Source organism: Neolamprologus brichardi, chromosome 1 (assembly GCF_056152115.1).
Source record: "Neolamprologus brichardi isolate AB-2024 chromosome 1, ASM5615211v1, whole genome shotgun sequence".
Taxonomy (NCBI): domain Eukaryota; kingdom Metazoa; phylum Chordata; class Actinopteri; order Cichliformes; family Cichlidae; genus Neolamprologus; species Neolamprologus brichardi.
The window spans coordinates 39,682,659-39,698,198 of record NC_142104.1 but is presented as its reverse complement, the minus strand read 5'-3'; the positions used below and the strand labels follow the sequence as shown (position 1 = coordinate 39,698,198).

Below are 15,540 nucleotides of genomic sequence, written 5' to 3'. Positions count from 1 at the left end.
AGACGGAGTCTTCATTCAGGCATTCATGGACGTTTGCATAAACGAGCCAGGTTGTCCTGTCAAATCACAAATGTAAGAATATTATTTCAGAAACACAGGAGTCACTCAACATGTTACTTCTACATGATGACGATCTCATCTGCATCTTTCCAAGTATTAAGTGCTAATCCTGACCCACATCTGCCTTTCACTTTGTATCGCAAAAGGACCCCTGTCAACTTTATGTATTTTAATCTATGTATATTTCTTATAATGTGTCCTTTGCATTTTATTTTCATCCACTGAGGTTTGAGGGCTTCACCTTAATGGAAGAGCAACATGGTGGTGGGAAGGGTTTCGCTGCTTTGTGAAAAGGCAAATTGTTCAACAACAGAACATTTCTCAGTGTGATAAAGTAAAGAACTACATGAACTATCCTGCAGAACATTAAAGCTTTACAGAATCCACAGAAACCCGTGTGCACAGTTTGAAATCTAATGCTGAGCGCCTTTAAGCCTCCATGCACTTATAAAGCTCCAACTGTACAACATGGATCTGACAGGACGTTATATGTTACAGAAAAGAAAGAACCCCAATGATAAGACAGTCCCCTATGGGGAAGAAGAACTCCCCTTTCAAATACTCACTGAATCATGGGAAACGTCCCTGCATACATAGCAGCAAAGCTAGCGAATGGTTCAGGGTCACCTGACCCGTCCCTAACTATATGCTTTATCAAAAGCAGAGCGGGTCTCTGTCTCCCGAACACAAACTGGGACAACTGGACTTTACTGGGACTCCCTGAAATATATCTTATATAAGAGTAATATGAACTCTTTTCCTTTCAGTATTCTTGCTGCACAGGTTCAGGAGCGCTGTCATGAACACAGTTCGTTGTTGCACAAATCCAGGGTGAAATTCTACCACACATGCAAACCAAGAAATAAGACAACCTACATAAAAACAATCTAGAAATACAGCTGATCCTGGCCTAAAGGTAATTCATGAAGTGCAGCAAAGGAGGAAAGTGACCTGAAAATCAAGCAGGCTTTGTTCTCTGAGCTAAAGAGGAGCGGGACCTTCCAGGTTCCTACCAGTGCACAATCCGTCATGGTGTGGGTGCACAGGTCCACATAACATCGATAAATGCATATTCATGGAAGCCCCATGAGCTAACATAAGCTGCTATTAATGTGATGTGTTCTTAGCAAAGGTCTTGCTTATTTCAGACAGATAATGCCAAAACCTCATTCTGCACATATCCCACCAGCATACTCTAACCCGGTCTGGCTGCACCTCAGACCTGCCCCCCACTGGGAGCGTTTAGACGTAACATTAAGTAAAGTATGGAAGTATGGAAACAGGACTGCTTTCAACAGGTCTGTGATTCTATGATAAACAGGCCAAATGCAGCTTCAAATCCAAAATCCAAAAGTAAATCACCTTTTACTAATGGAGAGCAAATTAAAGGCAGAATGTTCAGAGTATCATGTTGCTCATTACTAAACCGAAGACAACGCCGCTGCTGCCGAAGAACAAAACTGTTCTTTAGTTCTATACTGCTGAGCAAATGAACAAATCTGGACCCAAAACAATCTCGGGCTACGTCTCAACACTGCAATGAGGCATTGAGTCCCATTGTCACTGGTGAGAAAAATCAAACATCTAGCCATGCAGTCTGCAGTGAAAGAGTGCACTGCTGCAGTAGGATGCCAGCACTGCAAACAGTCAGTAAAAAAGCTTGTAGTTTACTCACGTACATCTATTGTTTAACAGCACTGGCTCAAAGTAATTGTCCAGAGTAATATTTACACATTTCTATAGCATCTGTACAATATATGTCCAATGCTGACCTGGGACCAGCAACAACATTAAAAAGCTCCTTACACATTAATATGTTTCTGCGTCCTGTAACTGATTATTTCTACATTACTGTCCTTCTACTTTTTAATAAAAACAAATACAGCTACAGAAAACTCTTAATAGCTGCAGTGAATCTAACTGACTGAATAAAAGCACTTCAGTGAGTATGCACAATCATCTCATGAGTAAATTCCTTTAGTTTAATGCATTACAAACTAAACTGACACTGAAAATGGCTCAAACAGACTCCAGCTGTGCTGCTGCTCACCAGCTCTCACCTGATAGGCCACCATGTTGAGGAAGTAGTTGTAGACCCCGCTGCGGTTCATCCCCTGAGTGGCCGACATCGTGAACTGCTTTTCCTCAGCCGCCACCACCCTACATTTGGCCATGAACGTCCGGCACAAGCGGCTTCTTTTTCCAAGTGCCTACAAAGATGGCATCCTCACATCCTCAAAGAGGCCAGAATGTAGCGTCTAATGGGTTTTTCAGCAAAATGGAAAAAAAGGAAAGATGCAAAGTCCGGCAGCTTGTTTCTGTGCGCTCTCTTATGCTGGATTAGCGGTAAATCTAGTCCAACTAGGCTCTCTGCAGATGAGACATGAGAGCTGTGTTGCTGCAGTCCAGCCTCACAGAGGAATCAGTTGTTTTTTCGCCCATATCCTGCGTGCTTTGGCTCTGCTGCCGAGTTGGGCGCTGCCAGAAAATAGGGAGAGGTGGTGGCGAATGCCCGGTGCCCTCCCTCTCTCCCCCAGTCAGATTAGGCAGAGAGTGTGTGAGGGGAGGAGGGAGTGGGGGAGAAATGACGAAGAGGAGGAGGGGGAGGGAGAGAAGGAGGAGGTCAACAGGGATCATGTGCCAGTCCCATCTGTCCCCTTCCATTCCCTATTCCCAGCATTGCACAAAATCCACAGCACAATGAGATTGGGCATGTTTAATCCAGATTTGGAAAATTAAACAATTATCCTGTGTGACTTCTGGAAGCTTGACTCGCAGTTTTCTCCGAGACCTGGGCCAAGTCTGAGAGAGAGAGGCCCACATCCGTAATCCCAACGAGTTATCGTGATTGCACTACGACCCAGAAATGTTAAAGCAGGACGCGCTGGACGGCTTTCTGCCTGTGATGGGTCAACAACGGCATCGGTACATGTGCTTAATGATAAACAGGCCACTGGATTTGGAAGGCCTCTAATGGGAGAGTAATAAGGTATTAGGCAAAAATGAACAAAAGACAATATATTTATTATTAAGTTACCCAGACAGTGTGTGTGTGATGTTGGGATGGACTGCTCAGCAATCATTTAAAGGACTTACAGCTCCACAATCCAAGCTGCTGCACTCTGCAGCTCCATGAACTGTTAGTATTTTTCTTTGTGCTTTTATTTGATGAGTTTCTGTGTAAAAAGATATCAAATATCGAATATCGCATGATAAAAGCCGATTATGCTCGTGGGGGGAAACCATACACTGCAAGTTCAGCTACACTCCTCGTCGCCAGCTCTGTTCTACAATCTGACAATTGTGAAAACAGTCCGTGAATTCCTCAAAGGGACAAAGCTGGTCAGTACTGAGGTGTAAAAGCTACTTGGAGCTGGATATGTGCTAAAACACTCTTCTGTGTTGCACAGCGGCAGTGAAACGAGACGACGGCAGCGGCTGAAAAGCGCTGAGTGCATGAGGAGAGGGTCAGATTAGATTTGGGTTAGTGTGTAGGGTGGCGCACTGGGATAATCCCATCGCTGTTCCAGCCCTCCTCTCAGCCAGGATGACCTTCACCAGCGCAGGCACAGCATTATTGCAGCCTGTTACTATCAGAGTGAAACCTTCAACTGAAGCTGCAGAGATTCGCCAATGTGCAGCATGTTTAGGAAATAATACACAGCAGTCTGTGCTCCCGTATGGAGACAAAAACCCAACAAAATAACATGTTTAGCTACAAGTTTACTTAGTTACTGCTGTGTCTGACAGATTACATGATGAAGGCCAAGTGTCCTCAGGACCCGTGGGATTTAGAGCCCCTGCTTCAGTAAACAGCCATCTGAGTACAGTGCTTTACAAAAACATCCAACTGTAAAAGATCACTTTGTTATTTGCAGATATATTAAACTGTCTGTTCACTGTTATGCTGATGCAAAGCAAAAGCAGAGAGTCACAATGCTGTCGTGTTCAGCTGCTTTAATGCGTTGTTCTTGGTACTGAACCTCTGTGCATGTACGCTGGAAAAAAGCAGCTTGTAGCCTCTGGAGAGGAGACACAGTCCTACCAGATTTACCTTCATGGGATTGAGCAATAAAGAAGAAGTTGAGTAAGAGGGAACATCAGAGGTTAACCTGGTTCAGGCTTGGATTTATAAAGCCAGTCAATGAAGACTCTTCCAGACTCTTATATCAGTTGTAGGATTATCAGTGTGAGGCTCATGGAAACACACGGAGCTCTGTGAACATGCTGACCACAGACAGCATTACCAAGAACAAGCTCACTGCCACATATTCATTCACAGCGATTTCACAGAAAAGTACTTTTTAACAATTTACTTGAAAAAACTAGCTGACCTAAGATGCTTTGATAATGTCTATCTAGTCCCTGTATATAATACATTGTAAATAAATACAGATACACAAGACGATCAAAGAAATGTAAGATGACCAACACGAGAAGAATAAACACTAAAGGACTGAAAGGTGATGCACGCTGGCTGTGAATGTACACAAAGACCAGGGGAGGAAACTGTGGAGCACTCAGGACACGACTGTGTTCTGCTGTCTCCCTGAGTGTGGGCGTCCCGCTCCCAGGATTCATAACCTTTCACCTGCATGCATGTTACAACTCAAAGGGCTTTTATTCAAATATATTTAGTAAAAAATCCAATAAAAATGACAGAAATGAACCAGATGATGTAACTTTGCATGTGTTTGATAACTCTCTCTTGGAGCTGAGTGGGTATTATTCAGAGAACCAGTAACCCACTTAGGAAGGCTTCTCCAGGCCACAAACGTCCACACTAACTAAGAACAAACATTGTTTGATGTCATTTCCTTAATTTCACTTTAGCTTATCCCCTCCAACAAGTGTGGGTGTAAACCAGTTAGTCACTGTGACAAACACGTGTTGCTCTCAGCGCTCCGGTCGGCTGCGGAGGGTCCGGCATTCCTTGGGGCCCCTTTCACTCTTGGATAATTACTGCTGCCTTGTGGGAGAGGAGGAAGTGCCAGCGAGAACAAACAAAAGCAAATTAGAGGATGCAAATCCGTGCTTGAGTGAATGTGCTCGATCTATGGTTTCAATAGGCCTGTGCAATGACTGTTGGCTGAAATCCAAGCCTTGTTTTCATTTATCACAAAAAATTGATCCCTTTGTTATTATTTAGGAATCTTACAGACAAACCTGAGCGCTCTAAGCAGCGCTGGTCCTGGCAGGCAAATAAAAGCTGTCAATTTTTACCAGGTTTTACAAACAATAGGAATGTTTCTTCCCATAGAGACACAATGTACCCATTCATAGCTCTGACAGAACGGCGTGTTCATACTCTGAAGGATTACACAGACGACAGATTATTACACACTGCATTTTTTCTACTGACAGCTTAACTTTGGGGAAAGTGCTGCTTTCATTGGTCTAACATCAAAATCTGATGCCATCCTTTTTATTCTAGCACAGGAGCATTGTGTACATACACAGTGCTCAATAATTATGTTCCTGAAAGGTGGTTTCCAATATTTACATCAATTGCCCAGAACAATTGTTTGGTTTTTAAGGGGGGGTCTCCTAAATAGAAGTACTTCTCAATGTCATCGCTCGCACTGACAACATGAACGTATACAGGCAAAGATGTATGAGGATCTAAATATGACATTACTTTGGACCTCTTCTTCAAGGCCAAATAAGGTCACACTTTCATAACTATGATCTACTTTTACATTTCACATCTGCTTTTCTTTCAAGTTCACACAGAAATGATTTGGTCTTTAAAGGATGTTTTGTTAAGAGAAAGAGAATGAGCTGCTTAGTTAGCTAGAAATGTACTGTAGTACATAATAGACTCAAGTTATTCATGTCCAGTTATTAACAAACTAAACTAACCAATAACTTCATTGCTAATGTATTATACAAAATAAAATGGGAAATGACAAAAGCCTCCACTTTGCACTTGTTTTTACTGGAATACAAACTTCTTAAGGTACGTTAAAAAAGATCAAAGAAAACTAAACATATAAAAATACAATAATATTTTCTGAAAAATAAATACTCAGAGAGTGAGCTGCCTCAGCGGCGGTCTGCACTCTCTGAGTATTTCTTGTTATATATATAAAAAATATATAATTACATAGAATCTGTTAGTCCCACTGGTTCTCAGCGCTGACTGAGTGACAGTTAAGGGCAGCAGAGGTTGTATGCAACATTTTAATCCTTTTGGGAATCAGAGGAATTTCATTTTAGATGTTTTCTATTCTTGTGTGTTTGTCAGGCTGTTTGCTTTCTGCAGAGTCTCACCTGTGGCCGAAGCCAGTGTCCTGTCATCGCGTTCCTGAGGCCCCGGGTGATGAGATCTCCAAAACTGTCAAGCAAGCATCAGTCATAAAGCAGGATGAAGGGGTTGGTATGACGGGAACAATGTGTCTCCGGCCCCGGTGGCATCCCTCCAGCTGCTCGCAACCCAACACACCTCCTGAAGGAGGAAACCACAGAGCACTGAGGTGTCTTTTCTGTCCCACTCGAGGCTGAAAGCACCAACAGGTTTCTCTTTCTTTTAATCTGATTACAGTGGTGGGTGGATTGGAAAAGCTCAAGTACACAGAAGGGCTGAAAAAGTCTGGACACACAGGAAATCTGTTGCAGTGGTGGAAGAACAGGTAAACCTCTTAGAACAGACAGGAATAGAACGAAGAGGAGTACAGAGAGATTTAGTTATCCGGAGACAGACGGCACGTAATTTGTTTTTGTCTCAAAAATAACAAGGCAGTAAGTCATGCTATCCTTCCTCAAACCTGTGGGTAGGTTTAAATATTAGTTTAGATCCAGAATTTAAAAAAATAAAATAAACAGACATTTCCTTCCCGAGCATCAGACTGATCATCTGATCAACTGACTGTTGTTGTTTTACTGAAGCCCTCCACAAACTGTTGTTTATGCTCTCTGCTGTTATCACTGTAACACATTTCTCTGCTCAGTGTCAAAGGGGACCACACTGGATTTAATCGTTGTGCTGTATTTTGGATATATGGATCATCTAACTGATCATAAATATTGATCAGACTGACGACAAATTCCTTTTTCTTAAAAAAAAAAAAAATACAATAAAATAAATCTGGTGTCCTGTAAGACATAGTCATGGTGACCAAACGCTTACCTAAATTATGTATACACATATCCATTACAAGGTTGAGCAACATTGCAGAATCATATTTGACTACATGAAATAAAGATATTACAGTATCTACGGACAAATATGAATGAGTTCTTCCTCACAAACAAGTCTCATGCAGTATTTTTAAACTGAACACTTTCATTTTTGTTGTGTGTATCTTATCATTTAATTAATTTTGTTGACAGTTTTTTGTTATTGCTATTTTTAAAGAACTTTTTGTTTTAAGGGAGCTGGGATTTTATTTTTTAAAGCTTTCCGGTACTACCCCGTATTCCATCCGATAGTTCTAGGAACCGTCCTCTTTGTTCCGGCGTTACTGGAGCAAACATGGCGGCGGAAGGAGATGTCGATTTGGACTTGGAAGCCGAGGAAAACTGCACCGGGAAGCCGGCAGAGAAGCCTCGGAAACATGACAGCGGGGCCGCTGATTTGGAGAGAGTGACAGACTACGCGGAGGAGAAGGAAATCTCCAGCTCTGATTTAGAAACGGTGAGAGCAGCGGGCTCACGTTAGCACCGGAAACATGCGGTCCGTGCTGCCGTCGTTTCCCGCACAGCATCACTGACACAGAACCAAGTCTAGTGTGTTGCTTGTGTTTTATACACAAGCTACACACCGAGTTTTGCCTGTTTTCATGCTAGTAGCTAACGTTTGCGCAATTATGTAACGTGAGTGATAAACTCGGTAACTAATTGCTTCGTGGCTCGCCAGGTAAATCCGCACACCGGTTTTCTTTAAAACAAGTAAAATATGTTTTTAAAAAAAAAAGAAAAAAAAAGACGACAGCCTCACAGCTGAGACAGAGCATGCTGCACACAGAAGAGCAGCGTTATAGAGAGCGCACATGTCCTGTCAGGCTTCTGTTTTTAAATGTCTCTCGTTAGCTCCGGTATGAAAAACGAAAACCTATCAAACGTTAGGGACGTAATCACAACCCCCTAAAGTTGATTCTGTCCATCTGCACGTGGGAGAAACGTTTTGTCACTCATCCAGGTAACTTCCTCATTCTCAGCTAACTGCAAGTTTCAACCTTTTGGGGATTTCCTTCCCTGGATGATTGAGCGACGTAATCACAACTTTAAAGTAATTGCTCTCCCATTGTGAGGCACATCCTGTAATCAAATAGGGCTTACCTCACTGATGCCTGCATCAGAAAATAGTAAAATGCTGCCTGGCATCATTTTCCAAGCCCACTCCACCGCAGCGCCTCCTGAAGATCTTCAGGTTATATTTCGACCTAAAGGAAAAACTACTGCACACTAACTCGCGATATGATAGAACAGCACGGAGTGAGACCAGAGAAGTATTTCAGTTTTTCTCACCTTGAAACCTTGTTTCTTGACAAAATACCAATAATTAACGCCTTTTGGATAAATGCACATTTTAATATTCATTCCTAAACACATTGCGTGTGGCACACACAAATATTTGTGGTGCTTCCTAATGAGTGGTGACGTGACTAGATTATTCCCATCATTTGTGCGACCATCTGTTGGCGTTTGAGTCATGAAATGTGTAAGCACTGTACACTGAGTTGTGAGCAGGACTTTATTTACTTGTAACATTTTAAAAACTATTTTTAAAAAACTCATTAATTTGTGAAACAAAATGCTCGGACGTGTAGAACAGAGATTGTCTGGGTTGCGATATTCTTCATGTTTGACACATAGGAAGGTGAAAACCATATAAATGCTATAAACAGTGTTTCCTGTCACAGGCCATGTCAGTGATTGGAGACAGAAGGTCGCGGGAACAGAAAGCCAAGCAGGAGAGGTAAGAGCAGCTTCATCTGTAACTGAAGTGTTGGCTCCTTGTTGCCTCAGTCACTGTAAAAGACCCAGGAGAGTCCCGATGTTTTATTTATTCCTGCTTTCAGAGAAAAGGAGTTGGCCAAAGTCACCATCAAGAGAGAGGACGTAGAGCTAATTGTAAGTTGTTGTTTTTAATTATTATATTATTTATTTTACTCTTTTTGTGTATTAATCCATTTAGCTGTTATACAACCACACAAATGCTGGTTCACTACATGATCTAAAGTATGTGGACACTAACGCCGTGTGACCCAAACCCAAAAAGTTGATTCTGTTTTTTAGTTGTGGTGAAAATGATAAATATGAGCATCTTGGACCAGAATCAAAAACACTTCTATTGATAATTGACAAAAATCAGATCTCAGCGATCTGAAAGTAGCAGAATTCCTAAAAGCTTCACTTGAAACGATTAGAACTGGAATTCCTTTCCTTTGATTTCCCAGGTGATCGCAGCGTATGAGCCTGGCTCTACAGTGGAGTAGTTCCTTCACACAGTCACTACATGTGTGCACATACGACTTTTATGTTACCTTATTAAGTCCCGACTATTATTGTAAATTGGTGATCTAAAAATAAAATTCAACAGTTGGACCAGTGCTGTCTAACGTCTGTTGATTGGAGAGTTAGTAATGGAAACTATCAAATATTAAACCTACGTTTTAAATTACATCAGTGTGTTACAGAAGGAATTGTCCTGAGCCTAACTGTAGTTTTTATAAAACCAGTTGTCTTTACGCTTCTTTTGGTGTCCGTGTTGTTGTCCAGATGTCTGAGATGGAGATTTCGAGGGCCGTGGCTGAGCGCAGTCTGAGGGAACACATGGGGAACGTGGTGGAAGCTCTGGTGGCTCTGACCAACTGAACAAACATGACTGACACTGGACTGCTTCATTAGGCTCATCGGTCACACTGGGTGGTTAAACTGTCGTGGTGTCATCTTTACTGTGTTTTTTTTTTTTTTTTTTTTTTTAAATAAAAGTTGACATTTGGCTTCTTTCATGTCCATTTATGAAAAAAGAAAACACACTGCTTTTATTGGAATAGTCATCAAACATCAGTAAACAACACCGAGGAAAAAGGAACGAGTCAGTGGGAGACTGTGTGTACTAAATGCCGAATTTACAAAATTACATCACAAACCATCGTCCAATGACATAGAAACCTCTTTTTGACAGTTTTACAGCTGAAATCCCACCAGCTGCATCTCCTGTAGATTTCATGGAGCCAGCAGTGATGGTGCACCTTACAATCAGTCCATCTGCTGATTTCCTTCCACGTCACAGTCCAGAAAAACAGACCATCAGGCTGCAGCTCAGTCTCTCAAAGTCTTTACAGCTGCACCGTGGGCCTGCTCATATCCTCTTCATGTGCATCTTAAGTCTTCCTCTTCTTCACAGTGGGCCGGTCAAACACGTCCCTCACGCCTGCCGCCTTCTGCTTGAAGAACTTGGTGTTCTGAGCACTCTCTTGAGCCCAGGCAGAGTCGAACGACGTGGTGTCCTGGTCCACCAGGTGGGTGTACTTTGTGCGTCCAGACCGACCAAAGTTTTTCACCTTTGCAGCAAACACAAACCAGAAAAGATCAGAGAGCCCCGTGATTGAAGAGAAAAAGAAACTCTTTTTGCTATTCCCTGAATAAGATGCACTGTTATTGTCTCTACTGCTCTGTGCAGCACGAGAGGTTCTCTCAGCTGTCACCACATGTGAGAAGAAGTCAGTGGAAACAGCAGCAGCAGGTCAAAGACGACTGTTTAGTCATTAAAGCTTCAAAACAAGTACTGATTTATGAAAACGCACAAATAAACAGATGCAGATTAACAATAAATATCTGCAAGTGCACCAAGTAAGCAGGTCCAAGCTAGCTGGAGTGCTGAAACACCCGCAGCACACAAGAACATTTAATTTCACAACATACCCGTCCAAATGTCTTCAGAACAACAAGACACAAATGTAAAAACATGGTTAAGTGTTTACATCCTCCTCTAAGGTTCCAACTAGATCTCCTGAGAAACAGCACAAACACCTGAAAACCATTTAACCTTATTTTTCATATGAACACAACGCTGTTATAACAATGTTCAGTGAAACAGTCCAGGCTACGATGAAGATGAGGAAAAAGCAAACGCCACTGACCTGCATAACTTTGGGTAGGATGGTTTTGTTGAAGTGATCCTCCAGAGTAGGTGCACTGAAATCTCTCTTGTACACGTCCTCCTCCTCGTCCTGCAAAAGAAAAACACATCCTGACACTTAGACTTATCGCTGACATCATCAGCTAATATCCTGCAGCTTGGATCAATGTTCCAGGGATGAGCCAGAAGGTCAGAGATGTTACAACTATAAAAGCGTTTTGGTGTAAAAAAGTCAGGACATTTTAAAAAGCTCACTGACACAAGAGTTTGCTGTTGAGGACAAAACAGTACAGGCCTGGTGCTTGTTTAAAGTTCACATCCACAAGGATTACATGCATCTCCTGCACTGTGTGCGGTGCATATATCCTGCTTTTTTCAGACAGTACCACCAGCCCACTGAAGCTCAGCATCCCTGTGTGCACGCACATAACATACACAAAATATCCAACATGTACTCAACTTTACTGAAAATCATTTTATCATCTGTCTCTGGTTGATTAAACTAAACTACAGTCACCTGACCTTTGGCACACAAATCCAAATTAATTCATTTCTAGGTGAACTAACTCTGCTTTACTCAACTACATGCAGGTAAATGCATAGAAAGTATTTGGTGCAAAGAGATCCTCCTCAAATAGTTTGATTAAAAAATACAAGAAAAGGGGGATGGAAATCAAGAAATTCATTCAAAGGTAAGTCATATAATGAGAAATTAAAGTATTATTGCTTTGCTACATGTAACAAATGTTTTAGGTTCTTAGGAGAAACTCAGCAGAAAAGCCCTGGGTCAAGCTGGGACATTTGGGGGAAGCTCAGTTAGATGGTGCAGCTAGACTGAAGCACTGTGGTGACTCACCATGAAGAAGGCTCCTCTGTGGTAGTACTTCTGGAGGAACTTGTATTTGCCTTTGGTGGCTTTGTTGGTGACGACCTTGCCGTTGTTGCGCAGCTCGGCCCTGCGCTCCTCCTCAGTCAAGCTGTGGAATCTCTCGATTTCAGACTTCTCCTTCTCGAAGCTGAGAACAAACAACACTCATGATCTCTTCTCTGGATGTTCCTTTATCACAAATTCATTTTCAGTCACTCAAACTGGTGTTTACTTACGCTTCCCGTGCCTCTCTGTCCCTTTTGATGCGCTTCAGCTCTCTGACCTTCCAGGCTTCGTATTCCTCCTCCTCGTTCTCTCCATCGGTGTCCAGAGCGTCCAGAGCAGCCAGTGTGCGCCGGTTCTCCTCAAACTCCTTCTTGGCCTCTTCCTCCACGATCTTGAGGGTATAGCGCCGTCGCTCCTCCGCCTGCCTCTTCGCTTCGGCCTCCAACTCTCTCTGCCTCTGCTCCTCTGCTTCACGCTCTGCCACTGTGACTCTCTCTTTTCTGTGGAGAAAACAGTTCATGTGCTCATTAATGTTAAGGGCCTGGTATTCAGGCCGGTGTTGTTGTGATCTGCTTCCATCTAAAACACAAAGCGCACTGCAGCTTTAACAGGAATAAAGTGTTCAGGAGTTACTTTGACAGAAATGTTCGGCTCCACTCGAGCTCTTTCCAAACACATTTTTGAGTGTGAACAGCTCCAGACTGTACTGTATGTTTCCAAATGACATGACTGTTCTGGATAAATGAGACACAGCCCACTTGATAAAAGACTCATCATTCACTCATATGTTTTCTCCATGCTGCTAATTTTCGTTCCTTCAGTAATGCAAGCAGACACTTCTTGTGTGTCTTGATCTGTCAACATTATGCACAGAAAACTGACCGTCGCATGTCCGCGACTGATAAATACGGTCTTTGGATTTACGTTGTTCTACAAACTTTCATCTCGTACTTGCGGATGAAGACAGGTTTGAGCCGCGGCTCTGCTTCGTCCTCGCTGTCGGTGTATTCCTCGTATTCAGACTCCATCTCCGACTCGTCTCCTGATTTCCCCTCTTCCTCCACCTCCATGACCTCCATCTCTTCATTCTTTCTATCCAAGGCTCGCTGACGCATCATTGCTCGCCTCCTCTCAATTTCCTGTAAGTGACCAGAAGAAAAGAAACATGTCTTAGTACAAATAGATGAAGAAAAAAACTGACAAATTTAAGCTTTCAGGCACCTCATCATCCACTTCTTCTTCCTCCTCCTCTTCATCTTCACTGCTCTCCTCTCGCTGTGGGTGCCACGTGCCTTCATCAGAGTCTTCGCTGCTCTCAGCCACAACTTCAGGCTCTGCTATCTGTCTGTGTCTTGCAAGCCTGAGGACAAACAGGCACAAATCATGTTCACGTCAGCTTTCCAACTTGATCGTTTTGGTGAACTTGAATCAGATTGTAAACGCTGGGCGCCACCTCTCTTCCACGTCCTCAGAGACACGGTTCAGCAAACGCCTGAGACGTGGATCAGAGACGTCCTCCTCCTCCAGCTCCACCTCTGGCTCCATTTCTTTTCCCTTCTTCACAAACTGGAAGTCTTCTTCTTCTTCATCAGACGACTCCATCGGCGCGTAGTCAGGGCGTTTACCCGACACATACCTTTTCACCTTCACCTTCTCCATGGAGAGTTCACCTGGCACACAGAGACACACAATCCTCTTAATCACACTTGAACCTACGTAAAGTTTTCCGATTAGGAATACCAGCTCAGCAGAACCACAAATAATACCAACTTTGCAGTTTCTCATTTTAATGTTTAGCTAAGACCAAGTCATAAATATCATCATTTATTACTGCTAAATAAATCATTACATGACAAACTGATCACCAGAAAACTGCTCGACATAATGATTTAATACCTTTCTCACAGGACATGCAAATCATAAAAAGTCATCTTAAAAGTACCGAAACCTGAATTTATTTAATATTATACAATACTGGTAACCCCAAATGAATGATTACACACAGTTTGTTTTTCAGTTATTATTTAAGTCACTTCTAATATCCAATTTCTTTGTATGTAGCAAATCTAGTAAAAACCTTTAAAAAATACTTTTATTAATCAACAAATCCACTGACATGAAGCATAATTTTAATTCAGAACAATTTTCTTCTTCTTCTAAGTAAGAAATAAATCCACCTTTTCTTAAGCACACGTGACATCAAACTGAGTGTATTTACATGTATATATTAGTGCTATTTCTTACATTTGTAAACTCTGCAACATATTGTATTATTTAATTAGTTTAGTCTGTTGCTGTCTTGGAGCAACTGTAACCCACATAATTTCCTTGGGGATTAATAAAGTATTCTGATTCCGACTTTGGGGTCACTGGTCTTTAAGTAACTGCAATGCCTGACAGTGCTGATGTCTGTGTATATACGTCCTCACTGGCTTCAGGCCGCTCGCAACACGCTGATGCGGACAGTTTTTTCTACTCTTGACTCTGTATTATGTCACACAGAGGAAATATCCCCAACTGGGTCATGTCACCTGCTCTAAAAACCTTCTGTTTAGGAAGACCAGCCAATGAAAACCTTTGGCTTAAAGACGAAGGAGCTCGTTTAACACAGAGTGGACTGAGAGTTAATCTGAAGTGTAAATCGTGCAAACCACAAACTGAAGCACCCCGCAATAAAAACGTGGCTCTGTTTTAATGCAACTCCACTCTGAGGCCGCAGGTAGTGCAGGATCCCATCAGGAGACCCGTTATCCAACTACAACACTACAACTATGTAGACGAAGATAATTTGGTAACATGTTCCGTCAATTCTTAAATTGTTACAGCCAGGACACTAATGGTTTTAAATTAAGTAAAAAAAAAAAAAGTACAGTCCAAATTTTTCCAGCATATATCTTCGTACATAAATTTACTATCAGCTTTGCTACTCCAGCTAGCTAGCTTAGCACGCAGCTAACACCCTGCTTGCTAACCGCATAAGCTCACCTTTTTCATTCCGGACCGGCACGGCTCCGGCCGTGGACTGGATCGGTGGAAGCTTCATGTTTAGGGCTTCGCGACTAGACATGACCGCCCGGTCGACGATATGCAACCGTACAAAGATTAAAAAATTAGTATTTCACTTTGACAAAACGAATTCCTCGTCGTCGCTCAAATCAAACGGAAGTTTGACACAATCGGCGAACGGACAGGAAGTAAATTTGCTCCGACAGTTCTTCCGCCGGTGAGCGGTGACTGTGTACATTTCACTTTAATACAGAAGATATGAAGTATTTGGTTTACACAGGAAATATGTTTGCGAAAAACGAAAAGTTAACTTTCTAAAACAGGGAAGGGTGAAAGTGAATGTTAATATTCTGAAACGTTTCAGTGTAACAGCGCCCTCTGCAGGCTGCTGAGCTAAACACATTCATTCTTTTTATACGAATAAATCAAATTATTTATTGTTTTCTTGGTTAAAAAGTAGAATAATTTCAAATAATCCCATATGTTTTAAATGTGGACATGTAACATGTAA

The 15,540-nt window shown here is 42.2% G+C and overlaps 3 protein-coding genes across 4 annotated transcripts in view; 1 reads left to right on the top strand and 2 right to left on the bottom strand.

Moving 5' to 3' along the window:
* Positions 1-2,491, bottom strand: part of serinc4 (serine incorporator 4) — a 29,330-nt gene extending 26,839 nt beyond the window's left edge. The window contains exon 1 of the mRNA XM_006804444.2: positions 2,121-2,491. Within this exon, the coding sequence (XP_006804507.1) occupies positions 2,121-2,234 (114 nt within the window). The 5' untranslated portion in view covers positions 2,235-2,491. The remainder of the gene's footprint in view (positions 1-2,120) is intronic.
* A 5,004-nt stretch (positions 2,492-7,495) lies between these two features.
* hypk (huntingtin interacting protein K) lies at positions 7,496-10,006 on the top strand. 2 transcript variants are annotated; one of them, XM_006804443.3, is made up of 4 exons: positions 7,496-7,696; positions 8,925-8,980; positions 9,084-9,135; positions 9,784-10,006. In XM_006804443.3, the coding sequence occupies exons 1-4, from the start codon at positions 7,535-7,537 to the stop codon at positions 9,877-9,879; spliced, it is 366 nt and encodes a 121-aa protein (XP_006804506.1). In that variant the 5' UTR covers positions 7,496-7,534; the 3' UTR covers positions 9,880-10,006. The 2 variants fall into 2 exon arrangements, with proteins under 2 accessions (XP_006804506.1, XP_087698043.1); XM_087841917.1 differs by lacking the exon at positions 9,784-10,006 and adding an exon at positions 9,462-9,589.
* Positions 9,735-15,202, bottom strand: mfap1 (microfibril associated protein 1). Its single transcript, XM_006804442.3, has 8 exons — positions 15,009-15,202; positions 13,477-13,693; positions 13,245-13,383; positions 12,975-13,162; positions 12,254-12,523; positions 12,006-12,165; positions 11,151-11,240; positions 9,735-10,571 (listed from the first exon to the last, which is right to left on the bottom strand). Exons 1-8 carry the CDS (start codon positions 15,088-15,090, stop codon positions 10,392-10,394), a joined length of 1,326 nt encoding a protein of 441 aa, XP_006804505.1. The 5' UTR covers positions 15,091-15,202; the 3' UTR covers positions 9,735-10,391.
* Between the last annotated feature and the right edge of the window lie 338 nt (positions 15,203-15,540).